The sequence below is a fragment of the Melozone crissalis genome, unplaced genomic scaffold, assembly GCF_028551555.1.
Source record: "Melozone crissalis strain CALT ecotype California unplaced genomic scaffold, PUWL_Pcris_2 ptg000023l_1, whole genome shotgun sequence".
NCBI lineage: Eukaryota > Metazoa > Chordata > Aves > Passeriformes > Passerellidae > Melozone > Melozone crissalis.
Window position 1 is genome coordinate 13,519,729 of NW_026535801.1, and position 14,914 is coordinate 13,534,642.

The 14,914-nt window shown below is 42.2% G+C and overlaps 1 protein-coding gene across 10 annotated transcripts in view; it reads right to left on the minus strand.

Moving 5' to 3' along the window:
* The window catches only part of ANKRD44 (ankyrin repeat domain 44), a 131,872-nt gene that overhangs the window by 33,442 nt on the left and 83,516 nt on the right, over window positions 1-14,914 (minus strand). For 7 of the 10 annotated variants that reach the window (XM_054278478.1, XM_054278473.1, XM_054278470.1 and 4 more), the window contains exons 7-14: window positions 14,499-14,641; window positions 12,930-13,142; window positions 11,921-11,999; window positions 8,637-8,751; window positions 5,627-5,709; window positions 4,287-4,404; window positions 1,906-1,974; window positions 1,066-1,206 (exon numbers count right to left, since the gene is read on the minus strand). In XM_054278478.1, the coding sequence (XP_054134453.1) occupies window positions 1,066-1,206; window positions 1,906-1,974; window positions 4,287-4,404; window positions 5,627-5,709; window positions 8,637-8,751; window positions 11,921-11,999; window positions 12,930-13,142; window positions 14,499-14,641 (961 nt within the window). The remainder of the gene's footprint in view (window positions 1-1,065; window positions 1,207-1,905; window positions 1,975-4,286; window positions 4,405-5,626; window positions 5,710-8,636; window positions 8,752-11,920; window positions 12,000-12,929; window positions 13,143-14,498; window positions 14,642-14,914) is intronic. The other 3 variants (XM_054278479.1, XM_054278475.1, XM_054278474.1) reach the window with 1 other exon arrangement.

Sequence of the window (14,914 nt, forward strand, 5' to 3'; positions counted from 1 at the left end):
AAGCCTTCCTACAAGCTTACGCTGCTTTTCATGCCAAGCACAGACCCCTCTGATGACTCTGCCTCCTTCTCCCCAGCACTGTTCAGGTTTGAGGGTGATGGGGAAGGCATTTTTTATATCAGTATTATCACAGAAAATGATGAAGAAGCTCTTGAGGCTCTGATGTGGCATTCAGAACTCTGCCATAAAGTTAAACCAAACTTCCCCTGCCGTGGCATTGAGGTGGTGTTCTGCTGGCAGAGATGCAGCTGTACTTTCACCAGACCTCACTACACAAGAAAGCAAAAACTAGATCCTTAGTGTCTAGAGACACTGTGAGACAGAAAAACATAGGATGAACTAAAAATAAATACAGGTTGCTAACAATTTTGAAGAGAGAGAACAGGATAATTGAGTCTGGTTTATACAGTGTGTTATAAGGAAGAGATTGGCAGAATGTTCCACTATCTGGGAATTAAAATTGCAGCCAGTAACCACAGCATTTCTAAGTCTTGCAGCTCCTTCTCACAAGAACACCACTGTGTTCTGACAAAGCCTATTCCTCAGACATCTCTCTAAAAAGGCAACCTGTTTGGACAGGGTGAGCATTTTTATCTGCTCTGACAGTGGAGTGAGACTGATGGTTAGATCCATCCCACCCTTCCCACCACTCTGTCAAAATGCCAAATGTCTGTCATTGAAAACCTCTCCCGCTGCTGTCTCTTGCTCTATCCCTTCTGATGGACTTGCAAAGCAAATGCAGAAAATTCTCTGAGCTTAATCTTGTGAGGAAACCACACAGAGGAAAACAGAGGACACAACACTGTGAAAACAGTTCTGTAGGGCAGGCTGGCTGCAGAACTGTGTGCTCCTTCAGAGGTAAACTGTGGAGCTGAAATGCCACATCATCTGGGGGCTTGGCTTCCAGGCACAGCAACTCACTGTGGAGCTATGCACACATCTGAGAGAAATTCCTGTGCTAGTGGGATCATTCTTTTGGCTCAAACAGCAGAGCACCATGAAGAGACTGAAATGACACTGGTTTAGTGAAACTCTCAAAGCAGGAATTCCCCAGAGCTCTCTTACTTTCTGTCCATGTCAGAAGCAGCAGCGTAGTGCAAAGGGGTGCGTCCCCAGTCGTCTGTTTCATTAATATTGGCTCCTGTTGTCACCAGGGTCTCAATGCAGTGGAAATGACAATTTGCAGCTGCATAGTGCAAAGGTGTCCTGGAACATAAGTGGCAATTTGTTACCTCATATTCCAATATGTACTGAGGAGGATTAAGATAAATCTTCATTGCTGCGTTCCTACAGATTTCCATCAGTCAATATCAGCACTTTAATTCATGGAAATTTAACAAAATATTGCACTAACAGGAAGTTCTGGTGCTGCTACAAAGCCTGATAGGACACAGAGCATCAATCTGTGTCTTGCAAACAGCCCAGTGCCCGTGAGAGCCTCTGCTGTGGCTCTGCAGACACGCTGCCTCTCCCAGCTGGGAGGCAGAGCACAGCACCGTGTCCATCACAGCATCTTGCTCAGCTGGCATGGCAACACCCATAGCAACGCTTTCCATGGGGGAAAACCCTCCGGGAAGCACATCCAGTGGCAGCTATCCTGCCATCATAGCTCAGGTGCTGTCTTGGGCACAACAGCACAAGAATTTAGGCAGTAAGGAAAAAAGAAAAGCTGTGATATTTTTAAAAAGAAAAACTCAAGAGGGTGGGATAGGTATAATGAATTTAATGAAGCCTGCACCTGTGTGGCTGGCACGAAACTGCAGCAGCAAGGGTTCTGCAGAGAAGGCCAAACTACCTGATTTTGCTGCCATTTTTCATAGAACATATGATTTTCAGTCAGAGGTGGCCTTTCTTCCTTGCCTGAAAGAGTCTTTCTTTTTTAAAAGAGCTGTGTAATTTACCTACCTTCCACATTTGTCCTTCTTATTAAAATCTGCTCCACTGCTTTGCAAGAGTTTTATACATTCTACATTACTGGAAAGAGAAGTAAAGAAAACAAAAGGTGAATAAAGCAGAAGCTTACACCTGCATTGTCCCCTGTCCCCCAAAAGGAAAAAGTTAATCTAGTTATTTTTGTATTATTTGCTGTGCAAAAACTATAACATGAAATTCAATCTAAGAGAAAGTGAAGCTCTAAGAAGAAATTAGTTTCTTTTTTTTCACTAGAAAACCTCAAACTTCTCTTCTGAAGAAGAAAATAATTAATTTTCCAAAGACAGCACAGTAAATGTGATCAGTATGTTTGGAAATTTTCAATGGCAGCTGTACTGCAGTGCACCCATTCTGACCTGGTATTTTATAAGGGAGCTTTAAAATAAAGTTGTTGCTAGCTTATGAAATGCCAGTCTAATAATGAAGAGGTGACATTTAACGAAATCCACCCCCACTCAGCAGAGCATTCAACAGTAAGCACTTTGCTCAAATCCTGTTTATTTAATGAAATATAATCACAAGAATCACTTGTAGGTTTATTCTGATATGATTTGTTGACTATTGATGGATTTAAGCCCATCTCCAAGTGCTTTGTTAGCAAAGGGGTGTGGCTGTTATAGTGATTGTCACATCAACACTGCATTTATAAAAGTGGAGGAGAATTTACCACAGCCTGGCTGTTTCTTTGTCTTGTTGAAAGCCAGGTAATTTTTAATAGAAAACAAACCAGCTGCATTCTGACCTCTTTTGTAATTCAAGAAAATAAATGTAGGACTCCGAGAAAATGACAAAGTAGTGCAGCACTTTCCAACACTGCTTGTCCTTCACAGGGGCATCACTTGTGCTCACAATCAGATGAGCAGACCTTTAAAATTCTTTCCCTAGCACCCATGCAACTCCCATTAATGTAATGGCAGTAAGAGGCCTGTGTCAGGAAATACACTAATGGCTTTTGTAGATCTCCAGCTACAGGAAAAAAAAAAAAGGGACTGGGTGCAATAATGCAGTATTTTGGTGTATGTCGATCCCAACTCTAAATTGCTGTTGCATAAAATAACTATGGAAAACTCACCACAATGCCCTAAAAATAAAAACACTTGCTAGTGACGACAATCATAATAAACCACTGGGAAAATATGGTTTATTTTCATGAGTCACTTTTGCTTCTTATTGAAGCCTCTCCTTCTCTTTATGACTTCCAGGATGTTTTCAGTATCCTTCTGGGGTCCAGCCTTATCAAAGAGGTAGCATCTGAACTATATTAAAATAATCTCCATCCAAGTAACTGTCATATCTCTTACACTAAAGTGAAAGAAGTATCAAGATGAATAATACCAAAACAATATCTGGATGAATTTTATTAGGGTTTGGGGTTTTTTCCCCCTCAGGAACAAAAATTTTGCGATACAGATTTTGGTCCACTGAGAAGAAAAAGCAATTTCCAGAATGACTGCCAAGCATTTGCTGTGGATGAGCATTTCTGCTTGTTATAACCACAGAGAATCCAAGGGCTGTAGCCAAGGCTCCATTTCAGCAGTCTTCTGAGCCATAAAGTACTCAAATAGAAGAGTCAAAATTCAATGCTTGCTGAACATTGTGTCCTTTTGCTAGATTAACCTCTCAACACTTCACTGATTATCTGGATCTAGATTATCTGGAAATATTTAAAATAACTGAATGCTACATTTACATCTTAAATTGAAGCATTTCAATTTCCACTTCAATTTCACTTTTCTGCCCTCCCACCACTTTTCAGGAACGCATCACCCCAAGAGAGGGGCAGCCTTCTCACTTTCTAATTTGGAGGCTGTGGGTTTAGTTTTGGTTATTTTTTTGTTGTTGCTTTGGTTCATTGGTTTTTCTTTTAGAAACTTACTGCACCTGAAAAATTGGAGAGAGGGAGATGAACTACATTTGGACTCCAAGGCTGCAACCTGATGGGCACTGCTGTACAGCTGCATTTTTGGACAAGGACACGGTCCAGAGAGGGAGGGCAGGAGTAACTCCCCTGCCAGCAGCATGCCAGGAGTTCCAGCTCCTGCTCCACACTGGGTGTTCCCTAGGGAATGATGCTTTTCTGGAGACTGTTGTGGCCCTCGGGAGGCCTGAAAGCTGAAAGAGCCTTCTCAGGGGCATGAAAAGGAAGAGTTTTCCCCTCTGCCGGAAACGCATGCTTCAAATCAACCCAGCTCACCCTACACAAGGGCAGGGGCAAAAGTGAGCCTAAAATGACCCAAATTATGGCATCAGACTGCCTTGCACACCAATGAATTCCTCTGTGGATAGCACAGCCAAGCTGGCTGGCCCCAAATGTGCCCCAAGATGCCCTGGAGCAGCCCCGGTGCAGTACTCACCCTCCGGCAGCGGCCGCGTGCAGGCACGTTCTCCCGAAGCTGTCGGGGGTGTCTATGTCAAAGCCTGCAGACAGCACGTGCTCATTACTAAACAAGGACACTATGCTATACTTTTGTCCTAGTTAAACCACAGGAAACATCGCAGAGACAGAAAAATCAGTTAGTTGGGAAGAAAGCAGAAGGCAAGGCACAGTCAGAGAGGCTGGCACGGGGATGGCGAGTGGCTGCTGGCACTGGCAGCGCTATAAAAGGAGCTGTGACGGTGACGGGCGCCTATTTCCACACCCAGCTCCTCCACACCCCTGTCTGCAGCCTGGGATGGGTGTCTGGGAGGCTGAGGCAGCAGGACAGGAAGACAGAGAACATGGAGACACGAGGAAGAACCACAGAGTCAGCCTAAACATGAACTGGGGCTGTTTTCATGGCACATGGTTGTCAGATTGGGAAGAGCCTTCCAGCAGCACGTGGGGATATTCATCAAGATGCATGAGGCCAAAGGCTGCACCCTGACAGTGCTAACTCTGCCCACCCAGTGTTTTCTCTTCCTATCTAGTGGTTATGGCCAGAACACACCAAGTCTCAATATAATGGGGTATGTAATTATCATTTTCCACTTTTCTTTTATATCCTACAGGACTTGAGTTAAGGGGAAAAAGTAGTTGTAGGACATTTTACGTGTTAAGTAATGAAGGAGTTTTCTAGAAAACTCATATGATCTGGGTCAGGATTTTTTAACTCAAAGGAACTCTTGCCTGGGAAAAGCAGAATTTGGGATTTGACCACTGATTACTGAGCAAGCTCTGGCTGCTTCTGCCTTGGGCTCTGTTGAGGATCCCAAGCCTGTTCTCTTGACACTACACTTCCACCCATTTTCCCTCTCATGCCCCCAGAGCTTTGGCCAGGCTAAGTCCTTCACTACAGATTCAGAAACACACTTTAGCTGCAGGCAAAATACATCATCATCATCAGTGAGATGTAAATCCCTGTGCCAGTGCAGACCCCAAGGAGATAATTTCAGAATTACTCCTCTGGTAGGCAGGGGGGAGAATCCCCAAAGCAAGATCTCACATTTATACAGTTTGGAAAGGGGTTCTAAATTCCCTCCCTCCCCAGAGTCTAAACCCTCTGAACCTGCTGGGAGAAAAGAGCTTTGGGCACGAACAACACAGGAATTACCAGCATGGCTTTGGGAAAGCCTTGCATGCTCTGGTGCACTGTCCCACATAGCCCAACACAGCAGCACTCTCATTAGAATAATTCACAACAAAGCATGGAAAGGGGCTGCAAGCAGCAGAGACAAACACTGCTGGAGTTCCAGGGACACTGGGGGATTTACTCACCCGATGACAACAATTTCCTGCAGCAGTCTGAGTGGGCATTCAGTGCTGCTAAGTGTAAAGGGAACATGTTGTGGATCCCACACCTGAAAGGGACAACAGCCTCATGAGAAAATGCAGGTTACATACACACACAGCACATCAAAAGCTCCTTCCAGAAAGGCAACATTTTCCCATGCTTTTCTAGGAAGATTCTTTCTTGGTGGCAGCCATTATTTTTATCTGTATTTCCTTAACAGCCTTCTTGAGAGTTAAAAATATTCTGATGCAGCAAAGTCTTGGCATTTTGCTTTGAACAGAATGTGGCAGGATGGTTTGCAAAAATTCCAGGAAAAGCCAAGGTAGGGGAGGAGGTAAGAGAGCAGATACTGCTTGGAGTCAATTGCCCAATGAGCCACAAATTTCTGCACCAGCTACATATACAGCAATTGCCATTTTGAGGGAAATGTAAATGCCAAAATCTTCTCTATATTATTTCTGAATCTCTTATTTTTCTTTTTTTCCTTTTTTTTTTCCTTGTAGATGACTCTTCACACTTTCCTTTAGGCCCCCATATCAGTTTTCTTCCACAGCCTAAGAACTAATAATCTAATTTTCCTATTTGCTCCAGCTACTTTCCTCACCTCCCCTTTCACTTTTTCCTCCCTCTTTTCAATCTCACAATAAACTTTCAGAGCAGACATGATGGGTAAGAAAAGAAAGGGCGCCTTTAGATTGAGCCTGTTTATCATCAGTCTAATTCCATATCAGGCAAACATGGAGTTTTTAAACAAGCTGAGCACTCAGCAACTTTAATTAATATCAGGAAATCATGCCAGTTCAGTCCCTAGGCATACCACTGCACACTGTCTTAGAATACTTTTGGGTCTGAACATCTTGGTGTCTTTCATTCAGCATTGTTTTGTGCAAAGCATCTTGTTATTCTAGATATATTATCCTGCTGGCAGGTCTCCAAGTGCACATAAACATGGAGCCTCTGAAAACAACTAGCTTGACAAGATTATCATCTACTGCCTGCTCTAGCAGATTTTTTTTTTAAATTACAAACTCCAGAACAATAGCAGATGGATTCCTATCAGTCCTTCACTTCTGCAAGACAGTTGGTGGATGGGAGAGTATGATCATCTCGTGGGAGAGGATTTCAGATACAGACCCAAAGACAAAGGATCTTGTCTTTCTAGACACCATAAATCAGAATTACTTAGGAAGCTTAAGACAATAATTTTATGTGGATGTTTATAAATATATCTTGCTATCTCCAAGATTTTATACATAAATGTATTTAACTAATTTGGGTTTGTTTTCAAAAAAATTATTATTTCCTGAATCCACAGGCCCATTCTTTCTCTGTCTTCACATGTCCTCCTTACTGCTTCACTACACTGACTTGTGCTGCTGTACAAATTTGAATTTTGCTATTAGCAGCATCTATATCTTGGAATAAATCTATTAAGAGATGATCTGACAGCCTGTTCTTTGAAGAAAACATTGCAAGCTTCACTGAGCTGCTGCATCTGTACAAACAGGCTGCATTTTCTAGCCATGGATTCACTTATTTAAGGGAGCATTGGACATTCCATATTGCTATTTCTCCTTACACCCATTTCCCTCTGCCTCCTCCTCCCTCTAGTTATCTAACACAATATTATTCATCTTTTTGGTCAAGATTTCCACCCTGCAGATGTTTTGGCTGGTTTCCACTGAAATCCACTATCTGCACATTTGCTACCCAGTGTCCCATTTCTGCAGTGCTGTTCACACTGGTTTCTCCCATCACTTGCACACTTTCCCTTGCAGTGCATTGCCTCAAAGCCTGGCCGAGCTGTCTGCACTTACTGTGAACAGTGCTGCAGAATTTTCTTTCCTAAACCTATTTGGGGAGCTCACCCAGAGTTATTTACATGCAGCACATATTGAAAGCACATTTAGCACAGGCAGTAGCATCATTTCCATCTGCCTGCTATCTCTGAGCCAACTTCTTTTTTCACTTATTTCTGCTGCTGGAAAAAGTATTTTATTTGATCAATGTTCCAGTTACCCAACTGTGAAATAGAAATTTCTAACTGGATAACCCTGATTCCAAGAGTGGAGTGGGCTATCCCAGTGCATCTCATTTTCCCCTAAAACCTCAAGATAATAGACAGTGACTGACTGTACTGGAGAAAGAGAGAGGAAAAACCTACACATCTTTTAAGATACCAAGATCTTCATGCTGCCTGTATTAATAAATTCCAGTGACACTAGCTGAAACCTGTGGAATTACATTATCCATGCCAATTCAAGATCCGTTCCACCTTTGAGTTTGTAGGGTGACAGTTGTGCTTAGCAAAGAAGAATGGGCAAATGTGTCACTTGCATGAACACCACCAAGCAAATAAACAAAATACTGAGAGCTGCAATTCTCTCCCAAATTCAAACCATACAGTTGCATTTGAAAGCAGGGTTTCCTAACTAGGTAAGTCAAGAGAAGTCCCCGATTTCTATGGCAGGTTCTATGTAAAAGAGAAATTATATTTTAGAGACATGTGGAGGTAATTTCCAAAACCTTAGATTCATGAAATCAGATGCTGCTCTGAAACACCTGGTACAGATACCCCTCATGGCACTGCATTACCCTGATCTCATACCCCTGTGTTTATACTCCTTTTAACAGACCCTAGGAACTTGAGCATAACTAAACAATACTCAAAAATCCTCTGTGTGTGTATATATATATACACACACACACACATCCCCACTTCATGTACATTACCACCACTGTCCCACATCAATGCTTCAGGAAGAAGCAGTGCTTGTACAACTTGTAATCACACAAGTGGGCACAACAGGAACTGAGCAGAGTTTGCTTCCCTCCACACTTCCCAATCGTTCATATTCTAGTCTCATGTCACCCACTTAAGTACAGTGCAATTATGCTTGTCAGTTTTAACCTCCCCACATCAGAAGCAGTTGTGTTTCCAGGCATTTGACATGACACTTGATCCTTGCAAACAGCTCCTCTTGAGGCACCTACTTGGCAGTATCGGCTCCGCTGGTTATGAGGGTGTTGATCAAAAGCTCGTGTCCGTATCTTGCAGCCACGTGCAGAGGGGTGTTACCATCCTTATCTACACAGTCAATTTCCCCTCCTGCAGAAGAGATTTTCATACAGATTAAGACTGAAAAATTCACCATGAATAAGGGACCACAAGTGCTGTTTGTCTCAGCACCATGAGCAGCCCCGAGCTGCTCTCTTAGCCACTGAGAGGAGGCACTGAATTTCCCAGAGGCACTGAGTTTCCCAGAGCAAGGACCAGCACACAGCAAGCTCTCAGCTGTCAGCCATGGTCTGGCAGCAGCACCTGCACCTCCCTCTCCACCTGCAGTGGTGGGAATGAGATGATGTACAGGGGTCAAGTACGTGATTTCGATTTGTTGCCTAGCTAAAGGTACAAATGGGTGTCCCGAAATAAACTACAAAATAATCTGCTGAAACTGCACCCTCATTTGTAAAGGCATTGCCACTCAGCCTTATCTGTACAACAATGTAAATTAGAGCTCACTTCAGAGGCCATCAGGAACACACTGCAAACAAATGTGCTGCGTGCTTTTTGTATGTCTTACCAAAGCACAACCAAACAGTGCGTATGTAGAGCTTTTCCTTTTGCAATTTAAACCTGGCATCTTATGTTTTATTCACATAAGCAGGAAAAATGGATTCTTTCTTTAGATAGATTACAGACAAGTCCCTGTTTTCTTTTTGGACCAAGAACTGTAACTTTTTCAGTCTCTCCTTGGCAGTCAGGTTTACTGCACGCCAACTATTCTCTCTTTCCCCCAGTCCTCTCCAGCTGGCCTGCATCCTTGTGGAAGCAAAAGCCAAAACCAGTACTACAGCTAACTCTCCCAATGCTGAGCTAAGCAAACAGGATTACTTCATGCCTGCTGGCTACACTCCTATCTGTGCACTCCTGGACATTGCACAGCACCATGGACATCCATTATCCATTTCTTTAAGCACCACAGCACTGCTGACTTGTGGTCAACAACCTTCTGATCCTCTACAAGCCCCAGATCCCTTCTGGAGGGACTGCCACCCACCTGGCTGTTGCCATTCTGAATTTGTCCAGCTGATACTCCTGCCTCTGTGGGTGATTTTTCTTTTGCTTCACTTGCATTATAACCTCTGTCTCCAGTTCTACAGATAATTTTTCATTCTGGCTACACCTTCTGCCAAACAGTCTCTCCCAACTACAATTTTTTTCTCCAAATGTTAAAAGCACATTTTCTATTCCATTATCCAAGCATTTAATGAAAATACTGGATAGTTCCAGACCCAGAAGGGAAACTGAAAACTCCCTTACTACACCTTCCATTTCAACAACAATTCATTTATTACTAATCTCTGAGTGTAGTTTTACAACCAGTTGTGCACTGTAGTATTTTAATACTCTGCTGGTTTGCAGTGAGAATGCTTCCTGAAAGCATGTCAGAAGTCTTGCTAACACCAGGATATGGTAATATTTACTGCATGTCCACTATTCACAGGTGGTAACAGGGCTTACTTGCAACAGGAAGAGCTCTAGTAAAGCACTAGACAACATGCCCAGAGAAGCTGTGGATTCCCCATTCGTGGAAGTGTTCAAGGACAGGCTGGAGGAGGCTCTGAGAAACCTGATCTAGTAGAAGGTATGCCTCCCCATGGCAGACAGGCTACACCTTGGTGATATTTAAGGTTCCTTCCAAACTTTCTAATTTCTAATTTTTAATGGTGAATGAAGGTCAGTGAAGTGCTTGAACAGGTTCCCTGGGGTAGAGCATCCACCAGCGGAGGTCTCCACAAACAGAAACTGCACGTGGAAAAGTCAGAGAACTGTGCTGTGTTAACAAAATCTATTAAACTGCTGTAGAAGAGAACTGTGATGTTCCAGCTTCCTTTACTCTTGAAATCTACACAAGATATTGCCCACTTTGGCTGACCTATGTAACATTCCCCAGCATTTCTTTTTCCTTATTTTTAAAGAAAGGTATCACACTTGCACTTTTCCAGTTTTAAGGTAATCCATTCTTCCTCTACAAGCTGCTGGAGACAGCAACCAGAAATTGAGACATGGTTAGCCAACTCACTAAGTACTGCAGAATGAAACTCTATTGCTTTAAATAATTCACATTTCTCTCTTCCCCAAGATCCCATGGCAATGAGGCATAAAGTCACTTGCAATGAGATCTGTGTACAACACTAAAATTAGAGGGGCAGAAAACCAAGAAAGAAAGAAAGAAGTGAAACCCAAGTAAGTGGAAGAAGAGGCATGAAGGGCAGATGAAGAACTGCCAGTCCTTTCACACAGAAATCCAACAGTGAGCAAACAATGGCTCTAAACCTGAGCCTATTAGAATAAACAACTAAAATTTGCAGTAAAGCACAGTTTCTTGCATTTTGCCCCTACTCCCTTTTATTATTACCTTTTTTTTTTAATCCCAGGAGAGAGATAACAATTTGCATGATGACCTGAAAGAATCATGATCTACTGGAGACCTCCATTTAAAAACACAATCTTGTTTAGATGTGTCATTACATTTAAAGCACAATTGTTCAACTACTTCCAACATTTCACACTTCAATTCCAAGTTGGGATTTTTGGAAAAAAAAAAACCAACAAACAGCCAGTGAACAAAGCCCAGACCATCCTGTCTCAGGTAGTGGCCCAAACTGGGAAGCTTAAGTAAAGAATCAGTAATAGCAACCTCCGTCATTCAGAAACAGGCCTCTGCCAGATCTCCAACAAGAACAATTGCTATATTCCATAGTATTCTTGGACAAAAAAAGATGCCTGAAAAATGACTGATGATCAGGAATCCTGGCTATGCCAGAACAAACAAGGTAGCACTGCTCCTCCCTGCTGAGTACATATTCAACACTTCATGGAGACAGTGGCAAGGGATGGTGAGAAAAGCACAGCTGCTGAGTGCACAGCAGAAAAAATGGTTTGAGCTCTAAGAACAGCAGGGCTCCCAAAGGAGGACAACTAGAAAATTGTGCATCCTTCTCAGCAGAAAAGACCTGAATACACCTCTGAACTCTTGCTTTCAGGTTAAGAATCTCAGTAGATCATCTGGACCACTGTCAGCTGGAAAATTATGGAATTTTGTCAACAACCAAAATCTCAGGTTGCGATGGCATGATGGAATGAGAGCTGTCAGTTCAGCTCAAAGGCAGAAGTTCATGGAGCTGCCCTCTGGGCCAGAACAACTGAAAACTGCATCAGTGGACATGCCTGGTCTCTTGGAGAGCCACGCCAGGGGCTCACAGGAACTCACCGTTCTGGATGAGGGTCTGCGAGCGCGTGAACCTCCCATGGACAGCTGTCATGTGCAGGGGGCTCTTCCCATCCTTACTCTGCCAGGAATGAAACACAGCCCTGCTTTAGCACATGCAGGCTTATGAAAGCAAAGATACAGTGAGTACACAGCAATGTTTTGGGTTTTACAGAAAGAAACAGACCAGGAAATCTGAGCAATGAGAAAACAGATGGGAGTGGTACCAGCTTCCACTCACATCACTTCATGTTTATTGGCATGGGGTTTCACCTTCATTGGCAAGCACAACTAACATCCCTAACTTCTTCTTAATAATTCTGAGTTTAAACAGTGCACTGGCTATTCACTGATCTTAAGGCACTTGCCAGAGGTGTTAAATGCTGGAAGGTAAATGCCAGTTTCATAGATGGGAAACTGAAATTCAAAAATTTTTAACAAAAGTAGTCAAAATCTTGTATGAACTCAGAAGACCTCAAGTTTTCTAATACTTATACCAGTACCCTCTGAACAGCAAGTTCCTTTCAGCTTCATTAAGATGTGTAAGTTGTGCCTTCAAGAATATTCAGATATCCTGAGCAGAATCAGAGTTTGTAAGCTGGGGCTCTAAAGTAGGTAACAAGCAACCCTGGAAAGGGAACTTTTTGGAGTCAGGTTTAATTAAATTTATATTGTACGGGGAAGAAAAACACTAAAAAGGAATACTTCTTTGACTTAGCACCATTCCCTGAGATAATATTTTGACAGAGCTCTTGGGACTATATTTTAGTACTTTTTTGTGCCTTCATGAAAGTGATTGCCCTAGAGTTTAGAGTTCTCATTGTTATCAAGGCACTGCAAGCTCCCCTGCTGGGATGTGACATCACCCAAACAGTTTCATGATCAACATTCTCAGCATCATTCCAATTCCATGAAGGATTTAGAGCCATGCTGTAGCTGTTTTTACAATTTCCTCTTGAGATATGCAAAATAGGCTAAAGTAAAACTGTAAAGCAGGTATTTAAGTTTTTACCTGAATATTAACATCTGCCCCATTATTCACTAGTAGTTCAAGACACAGTGCTCCATGAGTGGAGGCAGCAGCAAAATGCAAGGGGGTGAATCCATTGTTATTAGGCTGATTTACATTAGCACCATAGTCAATCAGCTCATTAACAACAGAGTCCTGACCGTTGTAACAGGCAATGTGAAGTGCAGTATTTCCATAGATGTTCATCTCATCAATCTAAAATGAGACAAGGAGACATAGTTAAAATTACAGAGATCAGCTTAGCATTTACGTAATGCATCACACGCTGCAAATGGAAATAGCTGGAGGCCTGAACTGTCATAGGGCATAGCTCTCACCAGCACATTTCATCGACAAATTATACTCCCAGACAGCTTCCCTTGGAATGCTTTACCTTTCCTATTATTAACTTTTTATCCTGCTGACAATCTCTAAAACCAGTGTGAAGCTTAAAGCTGATAGCAGGACTATGTAATGACGATATTGATGACAAAATTCCTAACAAGCTGAAAAGATTTTCCATATAAGTGGAAAAGCAGGATGAATAAAAAGCTCACAATCTTTATATTTAAAAAGATTACAACAGTGACTATTGAGTTTTTGTGAACAGAACCAGGCATAACAGCTGTTTACACAGTTTCATTTTGGATAGGGAGTGGGGGTATCTGAGTGAAAACAATGGGAAAGTGCACACATATTTACACTTCAATAAGAAACCACTTTCAGTAGTTCAGTATTATAAAGATGTAATTAACATTATATTACTTCTTGATGACCAGCTTAGTATTCAACTGCTGTTCTGTAAAACAGGACAAGACAGATTGCACAAAAGACTCGGGAATGGCAGGAACAGCCTTCCATGAAACACAGGCGTCTCTAAGATCATATCCCCAGTGGTGGAGAATGTGGAACTTAAAGGGACTTATTAGCATGGCACTGTTAATAACAGGAAACAGCTATTCCCCTTCACAGCCAACAGCCTGTGAACATGAACTTCTGATAATTTTCTGGCAGGTTAAGTCAGCTGAAAATACCATGACAAAAGTAATTCTTTATTATGATTAATAATAATCAGCCTGTCTGATCAGGCTCCTCTGGTCATCTCACCACTGCTTTGAGGAATTGGCAATAACAAGAAGTCTGCGCCCTGAAAAAAAAAAGTTATTTTCCAGAGTGAAAACAATCTATCAGCTACAGAGGAAATACAGGTCTGTAAACTGAAACAGCCTGAGCTGCTGTTTAGTAAAGTACTCAGTGCATACATTGAGAACAACCATTCATTGTATCAAAGGAAATGCTGACCCAAGGAAAATTTCAATACTCCATCTTCTTCTGCAGGAACAGGATATATCTCCTGATTCCTTCAGCAAGGTGGCCTGCAATTTACTGTCCTTATCAGCCTTTCTTTAATACAGAATATGGCCTGACTCTTGAACCAATAAACCACATGAAGCATGAGGTGGTCTGGAAAATGGGACCCCTTTTCTTTAGAAGTCCCTATCTTTAGCAGCATCCATAAGAAAGAAGACAAGACTATCTCTAAATAGAAATAAAGTGCTCATTACCACATACCTCCACCCCCAGGTTAAGGAGTTGTTTCACAATGTTAATCTGCCCATTGGATGCAGCTGCATGAAGTGGGGTGTAACCCTTCTTGTCTTTACAAGTCACTTCTGCACCATGATTAATCAGTAAGGCAACAACTTCCAGGTGACCTTCAAAAGATAAAAGATAGCAATCAATGAATAGACCATCCCACAGCATCACTTCTCCCAGATTACTGCTTTATTGCTAACACACTGCCCTTTCACTGCTGTTTCAAAGTGCTCCCACGGTTTTACAAAGGAAGAAAAAGCATTTTTATAAATGTTTCTAATCCTAGCTCCAGGCCTTGTGAAGAAATCCATGCATTCACCTTCTCCAAATGTGTCAAATTTCTCTTTACTGAATTGATTTTCCAGTTGCCAAAAGAACAAAACCACACCTCT